Source organism: Notolepis coatsorum, assembly GCF_963971535.1.
Source record: "Notolepis coatsorum genome assembly, chromosome: 13".
Taxonomy (NCBI): domain Eukaryota; kingdom Metazoa; phylum Chordata; class Actinopteri; order Aulopiformes; family Paralepididae; genus Notolepis; species Notolepis coatsorum.
In genome coordinates, this window is record NC_140177.1 from 110,267,516 (window position 1) to 110,287,451 (window position 19,936).

Genomic DNA, 19,936 nt, shown 5'->3' on the forward strand with positions numbered 1-19,936 from the left:
ATAAAAACTCTGAACTGAACTAAAAGTATCAGATACTTTGTATGTATCAGAGAATCGTATCGCTGTTGACTATCAACATGAGAAATACCTTGTACCTTGCTGCCCTTATACTGCAAATAGAAAAGTCCATCTTTACACTTTGATTCATCTACATTGTTAATTCCATCTTAATTGTTATAAGCACAACATTGTCTTATTGTCTGTCTTTATAGTTTCACTTGTTCCAATCCAACTGAACTTGTATCAAGAAACAAGTAACGAGTTCCCTCTGCTCAAGATAATTTAGCTTCCTTGGAGAGGCTACTAATGTAATAATAATAGGGCTTAGGGATGCCCCGATCGATCGGCCACCGATCGTTATCGGCCGATATTCAGTATAAATATGCGATCGGTGATCGGTGATAATGTTTTATTTTCACCGATCGTCAAACCCGATCTCATTCGCTGTCGCTGAGTTCTCAGACACCGGTGGTGCGGCGTCTGCTCTCGAGTCCAGCCCCTCCCGCACGCATGTAAACACGGGTCTAGTCTAGTGAGACACGGGAGGACGGCGTGTCGTCTCCCTGAGCTAACGTTAGCTTAGCTACCGTTACAAAATGACCCAGTCAACTATTCACTTTTAGTTTAATACATGATGAGGCATTGTCTAACCGAACGGTATCTAGCCGGTAGCTCCTGACATAAACAAACGCTCCACAAAGTCTAGTAGAGTGTATGATACCTGTTAGCTGTTAGCTGTTAGCTCACGTTAGCGCAAGCTAGTTCACTGTTCAAAACGAAATGTCCCATTGAACTAAATAATTCACTGAGGTGTTGTATGAACGTTATATATCCGGCTAGCAGTAGCTACAGATAGCTCCTGATATCAATGTCTTATAACACTGATTCGATGCGTATTCGAGCTGAGGGCTTGTGAATGTGATTTAACGTTATACCAATACTAGGGTCCAGCTGCAGCGCCGGAGAATCCTTGCCGTAGCTCGAGGCTACTCAAGTATAGGGTCCAGGTGCAGCTCTGGAGAATCCTGGCCATAGCTGGAGGCTACTAGAGTACACACAGACAGTGGAGCTTGTTGCGTGGTGGCGATGTCTCGCAGATAATACAAGTACAAGTCTAATTATATAATATATATATTTTATAAAAAAAAAATTATATAAAATAAATTTTTATTTCTTTTAATCAAAAACGATCGGTATCGGATCGGTATCGGCCGATATGGCTCACGACGATCGGTGATCGGTATCGGTGGCAAAAAACGTGATCGGGGCATCCCTAATAGGGCTGCAACGATTAGTCGACATAATCGATTATAAAAAATCGTTGACGAGAAATTGTTGCGTCGATTAGTCATTAACACTTTAATCGCCATGGGTTAAATTCATAATTTACCATCCCTCGCCAGCTCTATTTGTCTATGGAGAAGTTCCCCTTCTTTGCAGGGCTATAACTTTTTAAATTCTATTGCTAAACTGCCATTATTATGGCCCATTCAATGTCCTATATGTATTGTTCAGGGTGTAGCAACGTTAAACTTTTTCATTCACATATTCATACTAAAATATGGTCTAAAGTATAAGTATGTTTTTATCGTTTTCTGCAGCTTTCTTCAGAACGTGATTTATAGCCCCAAATGCATTATATTGATGATCAAATACAGTTTGGTAGGAATCTGTGCGAGATAAAAAAAAAAATCAACTGCACGTACTTCTAGAAGTTTCTACGCATCATCTGCAGGGTATGTACCATCAGTTACCCGGCCTTGCTGTTAGTCTGCATAGGAAAACCCAAGTGTCTTCAGCGCCATTGGCATCAGCTAGTGAGTGTGAATACTAAATGGACACTTGGCACAGCTCTGCTCTGCATTTCCTGTCCAGCTGTGTCCCGCCCCATCGGGCCAAGAGAGGCGTCTCTTGATGAAATGTCTTGTTCTTTTACCCCGTATCTTGAGGATGTCTCTCTGTTTCTTTCTTTATTTCTTGTTCGTCTTCCTCCCATCTCCACCGACAACCCTCACCCCAATCCCCATTGCCCAACTTGGAGACCGGGGACCGGTGCTGGGCTTGGAGCCTGAGAGACGGGGTTCTCATCCCTACTTGCATGTCGACTTCCGTAATTTGCACTGTAAGTATGAGCCGTGAACGAAGTCTGCCGTCGTTAGTTTGCACGTCACCTTTGTCCCAACTGCCTGGGATTAGGAGAAATTATAATAACTTTGTTTTGTATAGCGCCTAAACCCTTTCATAAAACCCAAGGTCGCTTTACATGGGGCGAAAAACAACAATAACAAGCATGGTGTACAGACACAACATTCAATGTAGGAAGTTAGGGGTCAAAGGCCATGTTGAAAAGGTGAGTTTTGGAGTCCAGTAGGGCTGTCTTAAATACTTCGAAGCTTCGTTCAATGGGCACGGGATTCGAATATGAAAATAAAATTCGAATATATAAAAAAATAATAATCATTTTTTTTTTTTTTTTTTTTTTTAAATCAACTCTGCCTCTCTTTGTTAATTACAACAAGCAATGCTGTTTGTTATTTAAGATGAGGTCGGACTCGGCACTGACAGATTTGTGTTCATTGTGCTGCTTTTATAAAGTTTCAAATGACTGCTTACAATATTTCATGAAAGTGTTTCGTTTGTCTAAGATTTAAAAAGGTTTAAACTTTACAGCACTGACAAAGTTGAACAAAGTGCTGTACAAGTCCCACAACATAAAAAAATAAATAAAAAATAAATACATTTTTTTTTATCTCGAAGCTTCGAATTAAAATCGAATCTCGGCCCCGAAGCTTCGAATTCCAAAAAACTATTCGAAGGTCAGCCCTAGAGTCCAGACATGTTTGTACAGCAAGCATGTTTGTTCTCATTTTCAAAGAAATCATTCATATCGTTTCTGTCCCCAATTGAAAGGCCTGGTTGGATAAACAAATGGAGATTATTCACACACCGAGAAGAAAAGTTTCAACCAACACCTCTCAGCTGTTCAAAGTCTCCACCGAGATTAGATACAGTTGATGCCAGGTTACTTAATCCGTCACTCCCACTCACCAAACATGTGGGTGTGTTGGAGATCTTGAGCAACATGGCAGAACACAATGCAATATATTCAAAAAGAGCTAAAGGAAACGACTCCTTAATCATTCTATTAGGCTTTTTAAATCAAACAAAACGCAGCCAACAGAGAAAAGACTTTTAGAAGAAGTTCTCATCTTCCATACTCGACACATAAACATTGTTTCCACGTGTTCATGCTGTAATTACCCCAGCTTACAAGCATTACATGGGATGCAGAGCCTGGAAAGGCTCCCTTTTTTTTTTTATCTCTGCCGGCAAATCCGCGGTAAAAGGTGACCGTGCAACAGTAGAGCTTAGTGGGGTGATTGAGCATGGAGGGTTCTTCTCACAGCTGAACTGCAGAAAAGGCACAATGTGCATATTTAAAATGTTCTCAGTGTTGAGACAACAACCCTACATTATGTAAAAACAATGGAAAACTGGAATTTTCACTATGTCCCTGTTAACTCATTGGACGCCAGAGGTCGCTGTGGTGTGTGCCAGCGCTTTGTTCAATGTGTTTCAGTGTTTGCAGTGCTAAAACTATATTAAATATTAGCTATGGATCTAATAACATAGTCGATTGTCATTGAGTTTCTTCTGGTCAAGATGCAAAAAACCAGATAATTTTTTCATCCATACATTTCCGTTTCATACCGTGGTGAATATGAGTATAGTTTTAGAGTGATTCTGTGTTTTACAAACAGTGTTTTACTGCATTTCATTATATCGCGGGGAAAGAATTATCGGATCAACGCAAGATTGATAACATATAGTCCTTACCTTGTCTATGATGTACTGCAAAAAGAATAATCCAATTATCTGATCGCCATTCCAAATACTGATCGCAATCGTGTTTCCAATGTAATCCAGCATTGAACATGAACGGGGTGACCCTCGTCAAAGCATCAGTTATTATAACCGCTTGTCTTGCCGGAGTATTTAGACCCCGCACGCCGCAGCTCAGCCCAGACAGCAAGCCACATAGTTTCAAATGGAGTGCAATAGTGGCCGCAAGGCGTTAGGCGGCGGTATTGGACGTTTGCGATCTCAGACCCATTCCCAATGATAACACCAGGCTGGATGGATGAATTATGAAGGGAAATATCGAATAAAAGAAATAACGACCAAAACCCGAGAAATCTCGGGTCTGGCGCATGGCGAGTTAACCCGACTTATCTCGTGTTTGGCCCCGAATGAGTTAAAGGTGTAAACCATTCGCTTTTGTTTATATTCACATTTCCACCGAAATAGATTTCATCATTTTCTTTGCTCTCACAATGTTTATATCTCATTTGTATTAAGTTTCACTTTCAGTTTTGACAATGTTGTAATGAGTCCAACCTCCTTTTGATTGACAGGCAGTTAGCCTGTCAGATTTCAGTTTTCTACTACAACCCCGCATTCTTGTGCGCGTGCTGGAAAAACTAGTGTGACCCCTTTCCTCCTACTACTTAGCTTCCAGTAAACCAACATTGAATACGGTAAATTAACTTAATTTTGAGAAGAAGGTGTCTATGCCGTCCAGGCCGTCGTCCTATTGATGAGGGCGACACGCGTTTTGCTACCTGTCTGCTTCTCTTACCACCCCGACCATACCCCCAAAAAACACGTACGACAGATTGGACGCAGAGGAGGAAAGATGCAATTTGTAATCTGGATTATGATGTTTTTATTGTTCTTTTTTTATGTAGTAGTGTTTAGTAGAATAAAAAAAACAATCTGTTATAAAGCCAGATTATCTTTTTACTGATGTCCGGTCATAAGGGAAATAAGTGTTTCGTGACTCCATCCCATTATCAGCCGAAATGCGGTTCATTTTTATCCCGATGTTTAAAAACAAAGCTAATGTAAGCACCCACTTAAGCGCTTCAATACACAGTTGAATCTCTCACCTCCTGTCCTCCCCTGCTGCCGGGCCTCGCTGCCCAAGCTCTTTATCTTTCATGTCGAGAGAGAATGAGAAATGTCTCCATTGCCACGCATTTAGTTTTTAGTGCGAACTACGGCAGCGGGACGAACGCCTCCAAAGCCCGGCCGAGCTCTTTTCAGTGGTACCCCCCCCCCCCCCCCCCCCCCCCGCCCCATCCCTAAGTGGGGACTTTTCCAGAATGGGGGGGTTTGCAGCAAGAGTCTTTCTCTCCGCTCTCTGACGCGGTGGGGTGCGTTGACAATGCAGCATTCACACTGGTGCCCTGCCAGCTGGCCGCCACACGGACTGCTGTATCAGCAGCGTGTCTGCGCGCTAAAACACACACACACACACACACACACACACACACACACACAGTCTAGTGATGGGCACAGTGGCAACGGCAGATTGAAATCCTCTTTTGAACATGCAGATGGCACTCGCTGTAAGCTCGTGGTTTGATTTGGCACGTCGCTCTCGCTGGATCTTTTTTCAAATGTTTTAAAAAGAGTTTTTCCCAGCACTAATGGCGGCATCGCATAACTCTGTGAAATGCATCTGTAAACGCGTTGTCCACAGCCCCTGAGGGGTCAAGGAAAGCGTTGTCCTGTCCCTGAGGCATCAAAGACGAGCTAAATCATCGCCCTCCTGTCCCTGAGGCATCAAAGACGAGCTAAATCATCGCCCTCCTGTCACTGGAAGTGAAAGTACAGACGGATACAACATGCTCCAATAACTGGAGAGAATTTGGTTGGAAGAACCTAGTAAGGTTCTTTATCACTCCATGACAGAAAAGACACCAGGGAATCGGGGTGGGTTGCTGGAGATCCTGTGGATTGATAGAAGCTAATCATTTACATATATTTTGGGAATGCCAGACTTTGGCACCATACTGGCTAGAGATACACAGGAACCTAAAAGCCATTTTTGAGATTGACATCACCTTTGATTTCGACACCTTGTACCTAGGGAACATCTCCTTCGAAAAATGGGATTTCAATGATAAGAAATTGATCAAGATGCTTTTGATAGCAAGCAAGAAAGCTATCACGAGAAGATGGTTAAAACCATCCCACAGTTGAAGAGACACCCACAATTGAAGACTGGATATATATGTAATGGAAAAAATTTCATTTTCAATTAGAATCCAACTAGAAAAATTCTACCAGACATGGACGAAATGGACAGAATATGTCAAACATGAAAGGTCAGACTTTAGCTGAAAGGCTAAAAGGTTAAGAGGAGAAAGGTACTTATTGTGTGAAAACCTAAGAACTATACACTTACAGTTGTGAAACAGGAGATGAGAGCCTCACCTCTGTACGGACGCTAGCATGCCCACTTAATTTTGTTTTTATTTCTATTTTATTTTATTTAATATTACTTATGATTTTCTACTTTTATTTTAAACGTTATCTTTTATTCTTTATTCCATTGCATTCTATGTCTTATTATGGAAATGTATTTTCATTTTTTCATCCTTTATTCCCAATCCAAAAAAAATTTAAACTTCCGTAGTAATATTGGACATGAGGAATTCACTGAAGGTTGCACCTGTCTGTACGTTCATGGTGACGGGGGTGGTGATGATGTATATTGTCTTTGAACCCACTGGGACAACACTCGACTACTTATCCCATACTGTGTTTTGAGTATTCAAAGGATTAAAAACCAAATGTGAAATATGATTACTTTATATACGTTTATGATAATTTATCCTGTATCTACAAATAAATATATTGTATACGTCTGCACTTTAACCTCATTGTTCCATTTCAAATTCAATGTGCTGGAGTACAGAGCCAAAAACAACAAGACATTAGTCACTGGACTATACACAGTATATACATACAGGAAATATAGGTAATAGATTGTGAGGTAGTAGAGTGCGATTTTGGCATCTTAACCCATCCAGTCGCACACTGCAAGCAATTTGAGTTTGTTAGTGTTATCTCCACCGGTGGTCTGAATGTTTACTGTACTACTCCGTCTCTGTCTCCACTCCAGCGCAAAGTGACTCAGCGAGGCCCGTGTCGGCCCGGAGCATTCGCAGGCTACTGAGCTTCCAGAGGTACATTCACTCATCGCGCTTCCTCCGAGACCTTCCAGGCCTCAACCCCCTCCACATTCTCGATGAAGACTACACCGGCCAAGCTAAGGTGTGTGTGTGTGCGTGCACACGTATATGGTGTTCATTCAGCAATATTAGCTGCCTTTTATAGTAATTTCCTTTCTAAAGATATCTTAAATCCCTTTACCTTCACTAATTACATAGAAATAGAAACGAGTAGATCAATCTAGAAATACAAATCTTTTTTATGCAGCGTTTATGCAGAAAAACAATTCTTGTTTCTTCAAGAAGTACAAGAAGTCCTTGCATAAGATCAGATATGTGAGGTTTGATCAGCGTGTGATAAGGAACCAGTATTGTATTTCCTGTCTTTCAGTGTATGTTGGAGATGGTGGGGAAGTGGAACTTTGACATATTCCTGTTTGACAGACTCACAAACGGTAAGCTGCTGCTGGTGGTGGTGCTGGTGGTAATAGGTGTTTTTTCCCGACGAGGGTGATTGTCGCCCTCTGCTGTTTGCCATATGGCAGTACATGCTGGCTGCATCCTTCACTCACCTCAGTAAAATCTTTGTCCTGTCATTAACCGTCCCAGTGGACCATTTTCACAGCGTTGTCACAGCAGGGTAAATGGTGTGTGTGCTTGATGTAGGTGTCAGTGAGCCAGCATTGACAGTACTATTGATTACTTTCAGTGCTGGCTCTCTGGCACACCTAACTCAATCAGACCCATTATTAATGTTATTAACTACACCCATCATGTCTGTGACAAGCGTCCATATGGTAGAAGACAAAAGAAGCGGCTTCAAAGGATCTTTGTCAGAGGATTGTATTGTGTAGAGCTCATCACCCTGGAGGATAGTTTTAATTGTATCCTTAGGCCATGGTTACACTGGTGTAAAACAGCAACGTTTTGTTGCTGAATGATTACGTTTGCATGTCCAAGTTAAAAATAAACGCAGTTTTGGCAGGAAAACGCGTTTCCCTAGCGGGAACGCTGAAACAGTGTTTTCGTTTTCGCAACTCGCCGAAACTCGCCGACAATGGTGCCATGTAATTTGCGCGATACGGAGCCGTTCTGCCCAATGCCCATGCGCAGTAGAGACCGATGCCAAATTCTCGACTCCGTCCATTAGTTATTTCCAGTGTTTACAGCAGAGCTGTCCCAAGTAGCTGCGGCTAACAACGTGTTGTCAAGTTATTGTTCATTCTGCTAGCATTAACGTTACTACCCTGCTAGCCACAATGCTATACTGTTGTAATGGCATATCCCAATCACGTTAGCACGTAAGCTAACAAAATCTGCGATATTTTTGTGAGACTGAACTCCGCTCTTGGTGGTCAATTGTGTTGATGTTAGTTTTGTTTCATCAACAAATCATCAACAAATGAGGCAGAACACACAGTGAATGTATCTGTTTTTGTTTATTGCACTTTATTTCTTGCTGAAAAATAAATGCTATGTAGCTAAATGGCTCAGGTGGCGAGGTATAAAGATGGTGGCTTTTCTGAGATTTTGAGCAGGATGTGGAGTGACTCGTTCAACCTTTCTGATTGGTTGAAAATGGCCTTCATGTTTGAACTACATCGCCACCTACTGCTTTGGCATTGTACTACATGTATATACATCACTCGGTGGTCAGCAGAGAAAATGATGTCTAAGGGGCCTTTCTCACTCACCCATTCGATTCCATTCCGTACCGTCCTCATTCCGGATCGGATGCGAACTCCCCCCCCCCCCCCCCCCCCCCCTCTAGTTTGTGTACACACTTCAGTCTTGGTTCGCTCCGGGTTCTGTTTGCGTTTTGAGCATTTATGCTTGCCGTTGGCGATGTCACGCTCGAAAATGTAAACAGGAAGTGTGTTAACACGGAGACTGGAGACTGGATGTTGATATAAAAGAAACAAATAACCAATAAATATGAAGTTATATTTGAACCTCTGTTGTCAAGCCTTGTCAATATAACCCACCCCCCTTTTCTCACGAATGGAACTCTGTTGTAGAGTCCGCTTTTGAGCGTTTTGCAGGGTTAACGATAACGCTAAGCTAACGTCTAACGCTAGTTAGTTTAGCCTTTTACTAGTAACATTGCTCGCATCGATTATATTGAATGTCATTGATCTACTGGTCGACCACGGCCGACTGGTTGGGCACCACTGGTCTAATAGAAATAAATGCATTCGAACAAGAAAGTATAGTATACAGCAATGGCTAACGCTAAGCTAACGGCTAACGCTAGTTAGCTTAGCCTGTCCAGCAGCTAACATTATCCCATCGCTCGTGGCAATTATATTACATGTCATTGATCTACTGATCGACCACGGCCGACTGGTTGGGCACCACTGGTCTAATAGAAATAAATGCATTCAAACAAGAAACCAATGTATAGACATAGCATGGTAAACAAAAATTGCCAGGCCTAATGCGAGCCAAAAGTGCTGTGCTTTGTAACGTGGCTTCATGTTTTCATCCACTGAGCTGTGAGGCTCCACATGCTTGTTTGGTTGAGGTCTGAACTCTCAAATTGCCCATAAATATAGTTTTTGTGGGTATTGTCCAGTTGTTGCTGTGTGGTTTTATCTGCCCAAAATTCAAGCAAGCATGAAAAGCATTACAGTAACGACGTTGTGTGTGTCACGCCCCCCGCTCCCACTGGCCCGCACCCGAGACCACCTATTTTAACCGTCCCAGGTTCAGCGGGGGGTATTCCGAATCAGCGCCGCTGCGCACCCAAAAGGGGTGTGTCCGTCTGAGTGAGAACACTCCCCCCCCCGTCCCCGGGGGCGCTGATTCAATCCCGATTGGTGAGTGAGAAAGGCCCTTAACTTGCCTGCCATTACGTAGCGTTCTGAAAAACAAAACAAACTGAAAACTGAAAACTAAATCGGCCCTAGTGTAACCGCAGCCTTAGTCGTAGCAGGAATGGTTAGGGTTAAGGTAAGGGATAGGTTTATAGTTAGCAGGAATGGTTAGGGTTAAGGTAAGGGATAGGTTTATAGTTAGCAGGAATGGTTAAGGTAATGGATAGGTTTATAGTTAGCAGGAATGGTTAGGGTTAAGGTTTTAAGGCTTTGCAGCTTGGCCAAAAACATCTTCTGGGTCTTCATCCTCTCAACTGCATCGCAGACCAATCAAATGGCTTCTCAGCTGGGAGATGGTTGGACCAAGCTTTAGAATGATATATATTACTGATTAATATATTCAATATAAAAAGATGAATGTACATTCTTGACTAAAGACATTGCTTTAAATGGGAGACCCTGATGTAAACAAGACGAAAGTCTTTCTCTGGTCTGCATCCCCTTAACAATTGTGTGCATTGAGCCATACTGTATTGTACCCATTCTGCAATCTGTTAATAAAGTTTTCAATCAATCAATTCTAGAGGACACCTATCAGTATGGATCTCCCTCCCCCTACTCCCTCCCCCCACATTCCTTTGATTAAGACAATGGGCCTCACGACCCCTGCCCATGTTTGACCGCCCCCCCCCTCCCCCAGACACACACATACACACTCCTGAAAAGGTGTCCCGAAAACATGCTCCTCTCAGCCAGGGTTATTGATCCCATTCATTGTATTTGATTAATCTGTCTTGTTAATACATTCATATTGAAGATCTATCCATGTGCATGGTTGGTTTCCTCTTTTAAAAAAAAATGGATAAAGAAAAAGGCAGACTGGAGTAGATTCAGGTGACAACATATAATATATTATATAGCGTGAATATATTTGTCTCGGCAGGCGAATAGAAGGATAACAGTGGCCGTAAACAGTGGACTGTTTACATGTTTGAATGTAAACAGTCAAACATGTGACTGTTTTGTAAATTCAGCTACCCAGCCTGTTTTGGATGGGGGAAAAACAAGGAGCATTCCCAAAACGGATTTCATATCTCATGGTTAGTGATCAGTAGGATCACAATCTTCTTCCATCAGACACCGGGGCCTTCAGTACCTCTCCCCAGCACTATATGACCTCTTTAACCCTTTCACTACCACACTACAGAAGGTTAACCTTTCACTGACATCCGGCTTCGACATGGACGGTCGCATTTCAAACGGCTCCCGGAAAAACAAACGCTACAGATCGACAAGGTATTTTGTGCATTTTTTACTTTCCCTCCTGTGGATTATGGACTTGTACATTAACTCACCACTGAATCAACTCCAGACAGAAGTGGAAAGTAAAGAATGCGCAAATAAACAGTCCCATTGCTACTTTTACTTGCTGAAAGGCTCGGAGCATAAACACCCAGCGATTGGAATAGCAGCAGTTCAGAGTTTTAACATCGAACCCGGACCGCAAGAAACTACCCCCGACAGGCAAGTTTGATAGAAAATCGATGTTTCTATTATACTTGCTCCTGTCGGGTGACATTCACCAAAACCCGGGACCGGTTTTAACACGCCGACAGGCGAAGAATCAGCGACTCCTCACACAGACACCGACGACGGCCATCGACAACGTCAACGCAGCCAGCGGTTGCCCCAGCCGACCAACAAGCGGCGACATCCCCATACTGAGGCCACTGCAGATGAGCAGACGAGAGGCCGAGACGAGAAGGAGAGAACCGGAGCTCGCAACAGTGGAGCCCAAATCGGCGCGGGACGTTAACATATACACCAAGGACTCGCCTGCTAGCTTAGCCAGCCTAGCCAGGCTAGCTAGACCACCAGGCCCAGGACAAAGGAATGAATGAATGAATGAATGAAAACTTTATTTAACAGATTGCAGAATGGGTACAATACAGTACGGCTCAATACATACAATTGTTAAGGGGATGCAGACCTGAGAAAGACGTTTATCTTGTTTCCATCAGGGTCCCCCATTTTCAATTCATATAGACATTTATGACATACACAACATACATGACATTTATGGCATAGGGACATATAGGTATTTAGTACTGATACATTTGTGACATAAACGGTATTCCAATATACAGTACTGTTACCCCTAGATCCTGACAGAGTATATACATATGATGGGGAGGGGACTGTACATTAGGGGGGGGTGGGTGGGTGGGAGAGAAATATACATACGGCGGGGAGGGAATATATACATGCGGTGGGGAGGAGACTGTCTATTAGGAGGTGGTGGGGGTTTTGGGCATTTACGGTGGCCAGTTTCGAATTGCAGCCTCCCGTAGGTGCTCTTTAAGAGGGTTTTGAATGTGGGCAGGGATTCACATTCCTTTACAGCTTTGGGTAGGACAGAACAACCCCCCCTCCCCCACAAAGAACATGGATACAATCACGAGACTCTTGAAACTGTATGTGTTGAAATTGTTTTTGAACGGGCTAAATCAGTATTAGTCGGCACAATATACAGACCGCCAGAACAGAGTGGCTTTTATGATACACTGGATGGGTGTTTAGCTGGAGTTGAGGATGTAGAAACAATTCTCATTGGAGACTGGAACACGGATATGCAACGAATAGATGCACCCATCTTCAAGTCATTCAGTAGGTTTTGTGATCTGCATGGCTTCAGCCAGCTAATCACTCAACCCACCCGGGTATGTGAATCAACACAGACTACCATTGATCTCATTCTGACCTCTGACAAGTCCAAGATCTCCAGTAAAGGGGTTATAGCATGCAGGTTAAGCGATCATTATATGATCTGTACCCGCAAAAAGCTAAAACAAAAGGCTGGCTGTCGCAAAACAGTCACATCTAGAGACCTCAAAACCTACTCTAGTGAGGCCTTTAACCTAGAACTGGAGAGCCTGGACTGGTCAGAAGAGCTCAGTGGTACACTAGTTGAAGAAACATGGCTTGGTTTCAAAACCAAATTCTCAACAGTACTGAACGACATGGAGCTATCAGTAGCTAGCCAGTTAAACAATGCATCATGTATTAAACTAAAGTGAATAGCTGACTGTGTAGTTTTGTTTAAACAGTAACGTTAGCTAGGTAGCTAACGAGCGATAGCTAGTTAGCCAACGCTAGCCAGCACTTGCGAAAACGAATACCAAACTGATGATATCAGATGTTGATATCAGGAGCTATCGGTAGTTAGATAACATTAGACAACGCCTCATGTATTAAACAAAAGTGAATAGATGACTGGGCCATTTTGTTTAATGCTTGTTATGTTGAAAGAGGAGCTCTGAGGTGCTCATGCACTCGACTCTTGCCGAAGGGTTTGTTGACATGCCATGGGTCTGGGAGGGGGAGGAGGAGGAGGCGGGGCAAGACGTGCAGCAGCAGAGCTCTGTGTGGCTGTGAGAGAAGAGCGAGTGAGAACTCCACAGAGAATTGGATCATGTTTTCCGTGTCATCGATCGGTTTTCACGATCGGCGAAAATAAAGCATTATCGGAATTCACAGATCGCTGGCCGATCGATCGGGGCATCCCTAGAAAAAATAGTATACAAAATACTGCGGCATGGTCATGCTGGACCTACAAAAGGACTGCAACTTGTTCCTGTTCGCGGACGACTCAGCCCTGCTGGTCTCTGACAAGAACAAGTTACAGGTTGAAAAAACCCTCAGCTCGGAACTAATCTGCGCCTGGCTCGCTGACAACAAACTATCATTACACCTGGGTAAAACTGAGTCCATTCTCTTCGGTTCGAATAACAAACTCAGTTACAGTGGGTGACAATATTGTCACAAGGAAAGATGAAATTACATACTTAGGTTCCATCCTAGAGGCAAATCTTTCCTGTGACAAAATGGCATCCAATGTAATAAAAAAAGTCAAACAACGAACTAGATTCTTGTACCGGATCTCCTCCCTGGTAAACAAGAATACCCTGAAGACTCTGGCAGGAGCACTCATTCAAGGGTACTACGACTATGCGTGCACCTCATGGTACCAAAGCACCTTAAAGGCGCTAAAAACAAAACATCACAAAACAAACTGCTCAGACTACTGCTTGACCTTACTCCTAGAACCCACCTCACCCCTGCCCACTTTGACAACCTAGGATGGCTTAGAGAGTAGACGACAGAGTACAGCAACTTGCAGTGGGCCTGGTCTACAAGATACACTACACGACTAAGGTACCCACGTACATGTCAAAATAATTTCCAAAAGTCAGTGAATACCACGACCACAACACCAGATTTGGCTCAAACAAGGGACTAAACACGTTTTGCAATTATGCCACATCAATGTGGAACGCCCTACCCACAGCTGTAAAGGAATGTGAATCACTACCCACTTTTAAAACCACTCTCAAGGAGCACCTACGGGAGACTGCAATTCGAAACTGGCCCCTGTAAATGTCCTAACCCAACCCCCTCCAATGTACAGTAAATGTCCTAACCCAGTAATACACAAGACCCTCTTCTTGGAACCAAGTAAGGTTTCGTCGATAATCTAATGTACAGTTATGTACAGGGGGTACCACTGAAAAGAGCTCGGCCGGGCTTTGGAGGCATTTGTCTTGCTGCCGTAGTTCGCACTAAAAACGAAATACGTGGCAACGGAGACATTTCTCATGCTCTCTCTCGACATAAAAGATAAGAGCTTGGGCAGCGAGGCCCGGCAGCGGGGGAGTTACTCACGTTTTTCTGTAGTAGTTGCAATATCCAAATAATAGTATTTCCAAAAAAAATGGTATGAGCTGAAAAACACCCTGGGTCCTGTGTCTTATGTAGTACATGTCCAAATTTCATAAAAATGCATTCAGAAATGAGTGATTAGGAGCGATTTTGGTCAACAACAAAAAAATAGAAAAAGCTCTGCAGGTTTCAGGGTTCTCATGCATTCAGCGGTTTTTTTCTCTTCCTGTTTTCGCTTGTGACTTTTCACCTAGATCCCTGATTCGCAGATCCCCACGTGGGGTATGATTTGAAAGCCACTCATTGGTTACAATCCTGTCCAATAATATTTGAGATCGCCAAATGATTGACGGAGCTAGAGCCTTGGGAGTCGGGGGTGTTACTAGAGAAAAAATTAAGAAAATATGCCGTGTACTGATAATCTGCATGCAACTCGAGAACCGCTGATCGGCAATCGACATACAATATTTATATTGTATAAAAAAATATGCACACCCGGTCGCCAAAGTGGCGTGTCGCACCGGTGGGCAAAAAGGCCCGGGGCCGGGTCGGTGCCAGTTAATTAACCTGCAACGTGTGTTACCCGGGGACTGATTCTACATTCATGTGGTGTCAGAATTATTGGATATATGAGTTTACCCACCTGACAGTACCACTTGATCGCCGGTGTCCCAAGTGGTAGAAATCGGGGATCTTAACTCAATCAGTGCCAGCTATTAGACGGGCCCCACTCTAGGAAGGCCAGCTTTTCATTACAAGTTTTCACTGTGTGCCACGTTGTTTGTAGAGCTAAATCTATATTTTATATTATAGCTATGTATCCAATGTCATTGTCAATTGACAGTATGAACCTTCCGTTCAATATGCCATAAAGAAATATTTTACGTTATCAATACGTTCCCGTTTTATACCGTGATGAATATGAGTGTTATATCGGAATGATCTGGGATAATTCCTGCAAAGCTATTTATAAGGCGCTAAGCTAATAACGTTAAATCCATTGGCGTTTCTTCCCTACACAAGCTAGAGTTAAAAATCCAAATGGATATGATCGGTATTATGTTCCACCATGAATGCATGATATGGGGGGGGGGGGGGGTCGTTTCTGATTGATTGATTACCAGTAACGGCATTAGTATTTAATGCTAAAAACGCTATTCAGCTGGATCGGTATGAAAACATTGCACAATCAAGCCAGAATTTACGTCAGATAGTCCTTACCTGTGGCCGGGAGTATTCCAAAAATAATATTCCAATTGTTTGATCGCCATCTGGTACATCCAATGTCGATTAGGGCCACGGCATAATCAATCACAGCATATGCATCGGATGTCCCGTAGACGTTTGGATGCGACCGATTGAACCTCTAGCCTTGCCGTCTAGTAAAAGTCTGCGCCCGGAGACCTTACAGTGAAACACAAGGGTCTGGAACAGGGTTTACTGCAGCTCGATACTGCCACCTGGGAGAATCTGGCCGGTACTGCACCTTCGGACTCCCAATATGCTTTTTCCAGCCAAAATACCGCTCTGTAACAGTGAATCGGATATTAATATCGGGGGGGGGGGAAACGAACCAAAAACGTAATATTACGTGACTGGCACCCAACGGTTGTCGGGCAAACACGTAATATTACGTGGATGGCCCCCATTGAGTTAATGGTACCTGAACTGCGGAGTTGTGACTAAACATAGGGATAGGACTGGGAGCCTCCACCACTGTGTTCTATAATGTCACATAGTGAAGACGGAGGGAGAGGTCACCCACCCATGTTACATCATTTCACTGTGGTTCTCCTACATAAAACACCTCGCTCGACAACTGACAGAATCCACCTTGATTTGACACAGAATTTCCAGTGTACAATGTTCTGAGTTCAACTTCAAAATGAGCATTCTTTATTGGACTGTATCGTTGACCAGGACTAACATGTCCTCATACTAACCCACTCTGGCTGTGTCTCTTGCAGGAAACAGTCTGGTCAGCCTGACCTTTCACCTCTTCAGCCATTATGGCTTGATCAAGCTCTACCAGCTGGACTTGGTCAAACTGAGGCGGTTCTTAGGTACGCAAACTCTCTCTCTTAAAGGTAGACTCTGTACCGCTGTCAAACGGCCACCTCGAGGCAAAAGAGCCCCGCTAGGTGTTGCACTTTGTTTACACCGTGTGCTTTGGTCTGATGTGTCGGTTGGAGTTCAGTGGGTACAGGGGGAGGGGCTGCTACTGCGGGCCACACTGGGTACAGGGGGAGGGGCTGCTACTGCGGGCCACACTGGGTACAGGGGGAGGGGCTGCTGCTGCGGGCCACACCTCAGGCTCTGCCAAGAGAAGTCTGGAGAAATTCACACTAAGCTCCATCCCAAACGTGAACAATTTAAACAAAGTGTAATACCAGCCTAGAGGTTGCTGTTTGACGACATTGCAGATTCTACCTTTAACGTGTCTGTATACTGTGCTTTAACTTGTCTGTATACTGTGCTTTAACTTGTCTGTATACTGTGCTTTAACTTGTCTGTATACTGTGCTTTAACTTGTCTGTATACTATGCTTTAACTTGTCTGTATACTATGCTTTAACTTGTCTGTATACTGTGCTTTAACTTGTCTGTATACTATGCTTTAACTTGTCTGTATACTGTGCTTTAACTTGTCTGTATACTGTGCTTTAACTTGTCTGTATACTATGCTTTAACTTGTCTGTATACTGTGCTTTAACTTGTCTGTATACTATGCTTTAACTTGTCTGTATACTGTGCTTTAACTTGTCTGTATACTGTGCTTTAACTTGTCTGTATACTGTGCTTTAACTTGTCTGTATACTGTGCTTTAACTTGTCTGTATACTGTGCTTCAACTTGTCTGTATACTGTGCTTTAACTTGTCTGTATACTGTGCTTTAACTTGTCTGTATACTGTGCTTTAACTTGTCTGTATACTATGCTTTAACTTGTCTGTATACTGTGCTTCAACTTGTCTGTATACTATGCTTTAACTTGTCTGTATACTGTGCTTTAACTTGTCTGTATACTGTGCTTTAACTTGTCTGTATACTATGCTTTAACTTGTCTGTATACTGTGCTTCAACTTGTCTGTATACTGTGCTTTAACTTGTCTGTATACTATGCTTTAACTTGTCTGTATACTGTGCTTCAACTTGTCTGTATACTATGCTTTAACTTGTCTGTATGCTGTGCTTTAACTTGTCTGTATACTGTGCTTTAACTTGTCTGTATACTATGCTTTAACTTGTCTGTATACTGTGCTTTAACTTGTCTGTATACTATGCTTTAACTTGTCTGTATACTGTGCTTTAACTTGTCTGCATACTATGCTTTAACTTGTCTGTATACTGTGCTTTAACTTGTCTGTATACTGTGCTTTAACTTGTCTGTATACTATGCTTTAACTTGTCTGTATACTGTGCTTTAACTTGTCTGCATACTATGCTTTAACTTGTCTGTATACTATGCTTTAACTTGTCTGTATACTGTGCTTTAACTTGTCTGTATACTGTGCTTTAACTTGTCTGTATACTGTGCTTTAACTTGTCTGTATACTGTGCTTTAACTTGTCTGTATGCTGTGCTTTAACTTGTCTGTATACTATGCTCGGGCAGGGATGCATTAGTTTGTTTGCATTAAAACTAGGGCCGTCAAAGTTAATGCTTTAACTTTGGAGATTAATTAAAATGATTTAAAGCATTAAAATAAATTCATTTAGATTAATCTATGGAGTGAAAAATCGTCAACGTTCTGAACTTTCAGCAGTATATTTGCTTGTGTTTTTTTTTGCATCGACTCATGCACCTTTTTGAAAATCATCTGACATGAAGATGGAACACATTTTTGTTGTTAATATGATTTATATTACTGGTAGTTCATACAAGACATTATCGTCCTCTAAGCCAATCTGCACTTTAACATAGGCCTGGGTTGTTTTTATTTCTGTTAGCGCCGCGGATATAAGAAAGAGGTCTAGCTGAGTCAATCTTGATGGTTTTGTTGAACATTTGTATGTCACAGGAGAGCAACTGTATTCAAAGAAAGCGATTAGGATAGTCTTTGAATCTAAATATACTTTCTTTGTGTTGATTTTACATTAATTCTATGATTTTACTCAAGTAAATATGTTACAAGCTTCGGTCTTAAGTAGAAAAATGCTATTTTTAATCTAGATTAATTACAGAAAATTGGGAGATTAATTAGTACCGGTAATTATTTTTTTAACATTTTAAACCATGTTTTTCAACACTGGTGAAAGTGGTAAATAACAGGTGGTTTGTGTTGGTCTGTGTGGGTGTAGTCATGGTGCAGGAGGACTACCACAGCCAGAACCCCTACCACAACGCAGTCCACGCCGCTGACGTGACGCAAGCCATGTACTGTTATCTGAAGGAGCCCCAGGTGAGAGGACACGCTGCTCTGTGTGTACTCTGTTGTTATGATACGTCTTGACAGTACATTATGATGGAGCCGCAGGCAACAATTAAGGAGCACATTATGCTAATCTGACCCTTGACCTCACGTGATAAAGTAGACGTAGGAAAAATTAACACCAAGAAGAAGAACCCCGGCGCTGTGCCAAATCCGTTCTGCTTGCAACATTTGTTGTGTATAAGATGAGAAGTGGCAGAATGCTTAGTTAACCCTTTCACTACCACACTACCAAAGGGTTAACCCTTTCACTGCGACAATACAGCCGGTTAACCCTTTCACTGCAACATGATAAAGGTTTACCCTTTCACTGCCACACGACACCACACTACGTAAGGTTAACCCTTTCACTACCACACTACAGAAGGTTAACCCTTTCACTGACACACTACCGAAATGGTTAACCCTTTCACTGCGACAATACAGACGGTTAACCCTTTCACTGCCACATGATAAAGGGTTACCCTTTCATTGCCACACGACACCACACTACGTAAGGTTAACCCTTTCACTACCACACTACAGAAGGTTAACCCTTTCACTGCCACACTACCGAAATGGTTAACCCTTTTACTGCGACAATACAGACGGTTAACCCTTTCACTGCCACACGATAAAGGGTTATCCTTTTCACTACCACACTACAGACGGTTAACCTTTCACTGCCACACTACCAAATGGTTAACCCTTTCACTGCAACATTACAGAAGGTTAACCCTTTAACTGCCACACGACAAAGGGTTAACCCTTCACTACCACAGTACAGAAGGTTAACCCTTTCACTACCACACTTGGTGCAAGAGGGTGGGGCTGCATATCCTGCACTCCTTTGGAGCTTAGTAGCTTACTACGTCCTCAGAAATTAACGCTACGTGTCCGCAAGATGCAATGAAGTACCGTAATTTTCGCACTATAAGCCGCACCTGAATATAAGCCGCAGCAGCTAAATT

The 19,936-nt window shown here is 42.8% G+C and overlaps 1 protein-coding gene across 1 annotated transcript in view; it reads left to right on the top strand.

Moving 5' to 3' along the window:
* LOC311239516 (high affinity 3',5'-cyclic-AMP phosphodiesterase 7A-like) overlaps positions 1–19,936 on the top strand; it is a 125,069-nt gene that overhangs the window by 70,119 nt on the left and 35,014 nt on the right. Inside the window, exons 3-7 of the mRNA XM_084327831.1 lie at positions 2,042–2,122; positions 6,974–7,125; positions 7,414–7,477; positions 16,525–16,620; positions 18,856–18,956. Coding sequence (XP_084183957.1) covers positions 2,042–2,122; positions 6,974–7,125; positions 7,414–7,477; positions 16,525–16,620; positions 18,856–18,956 — 494 coding nt within the window. The remainder of the gene's footprint in view (positions 1–2,041; positions 2,123–6,973; positions 7,126–7,413; positions 7,478–16,524; positions 16,621–18,855; positions 18,957–19,936) is intronic.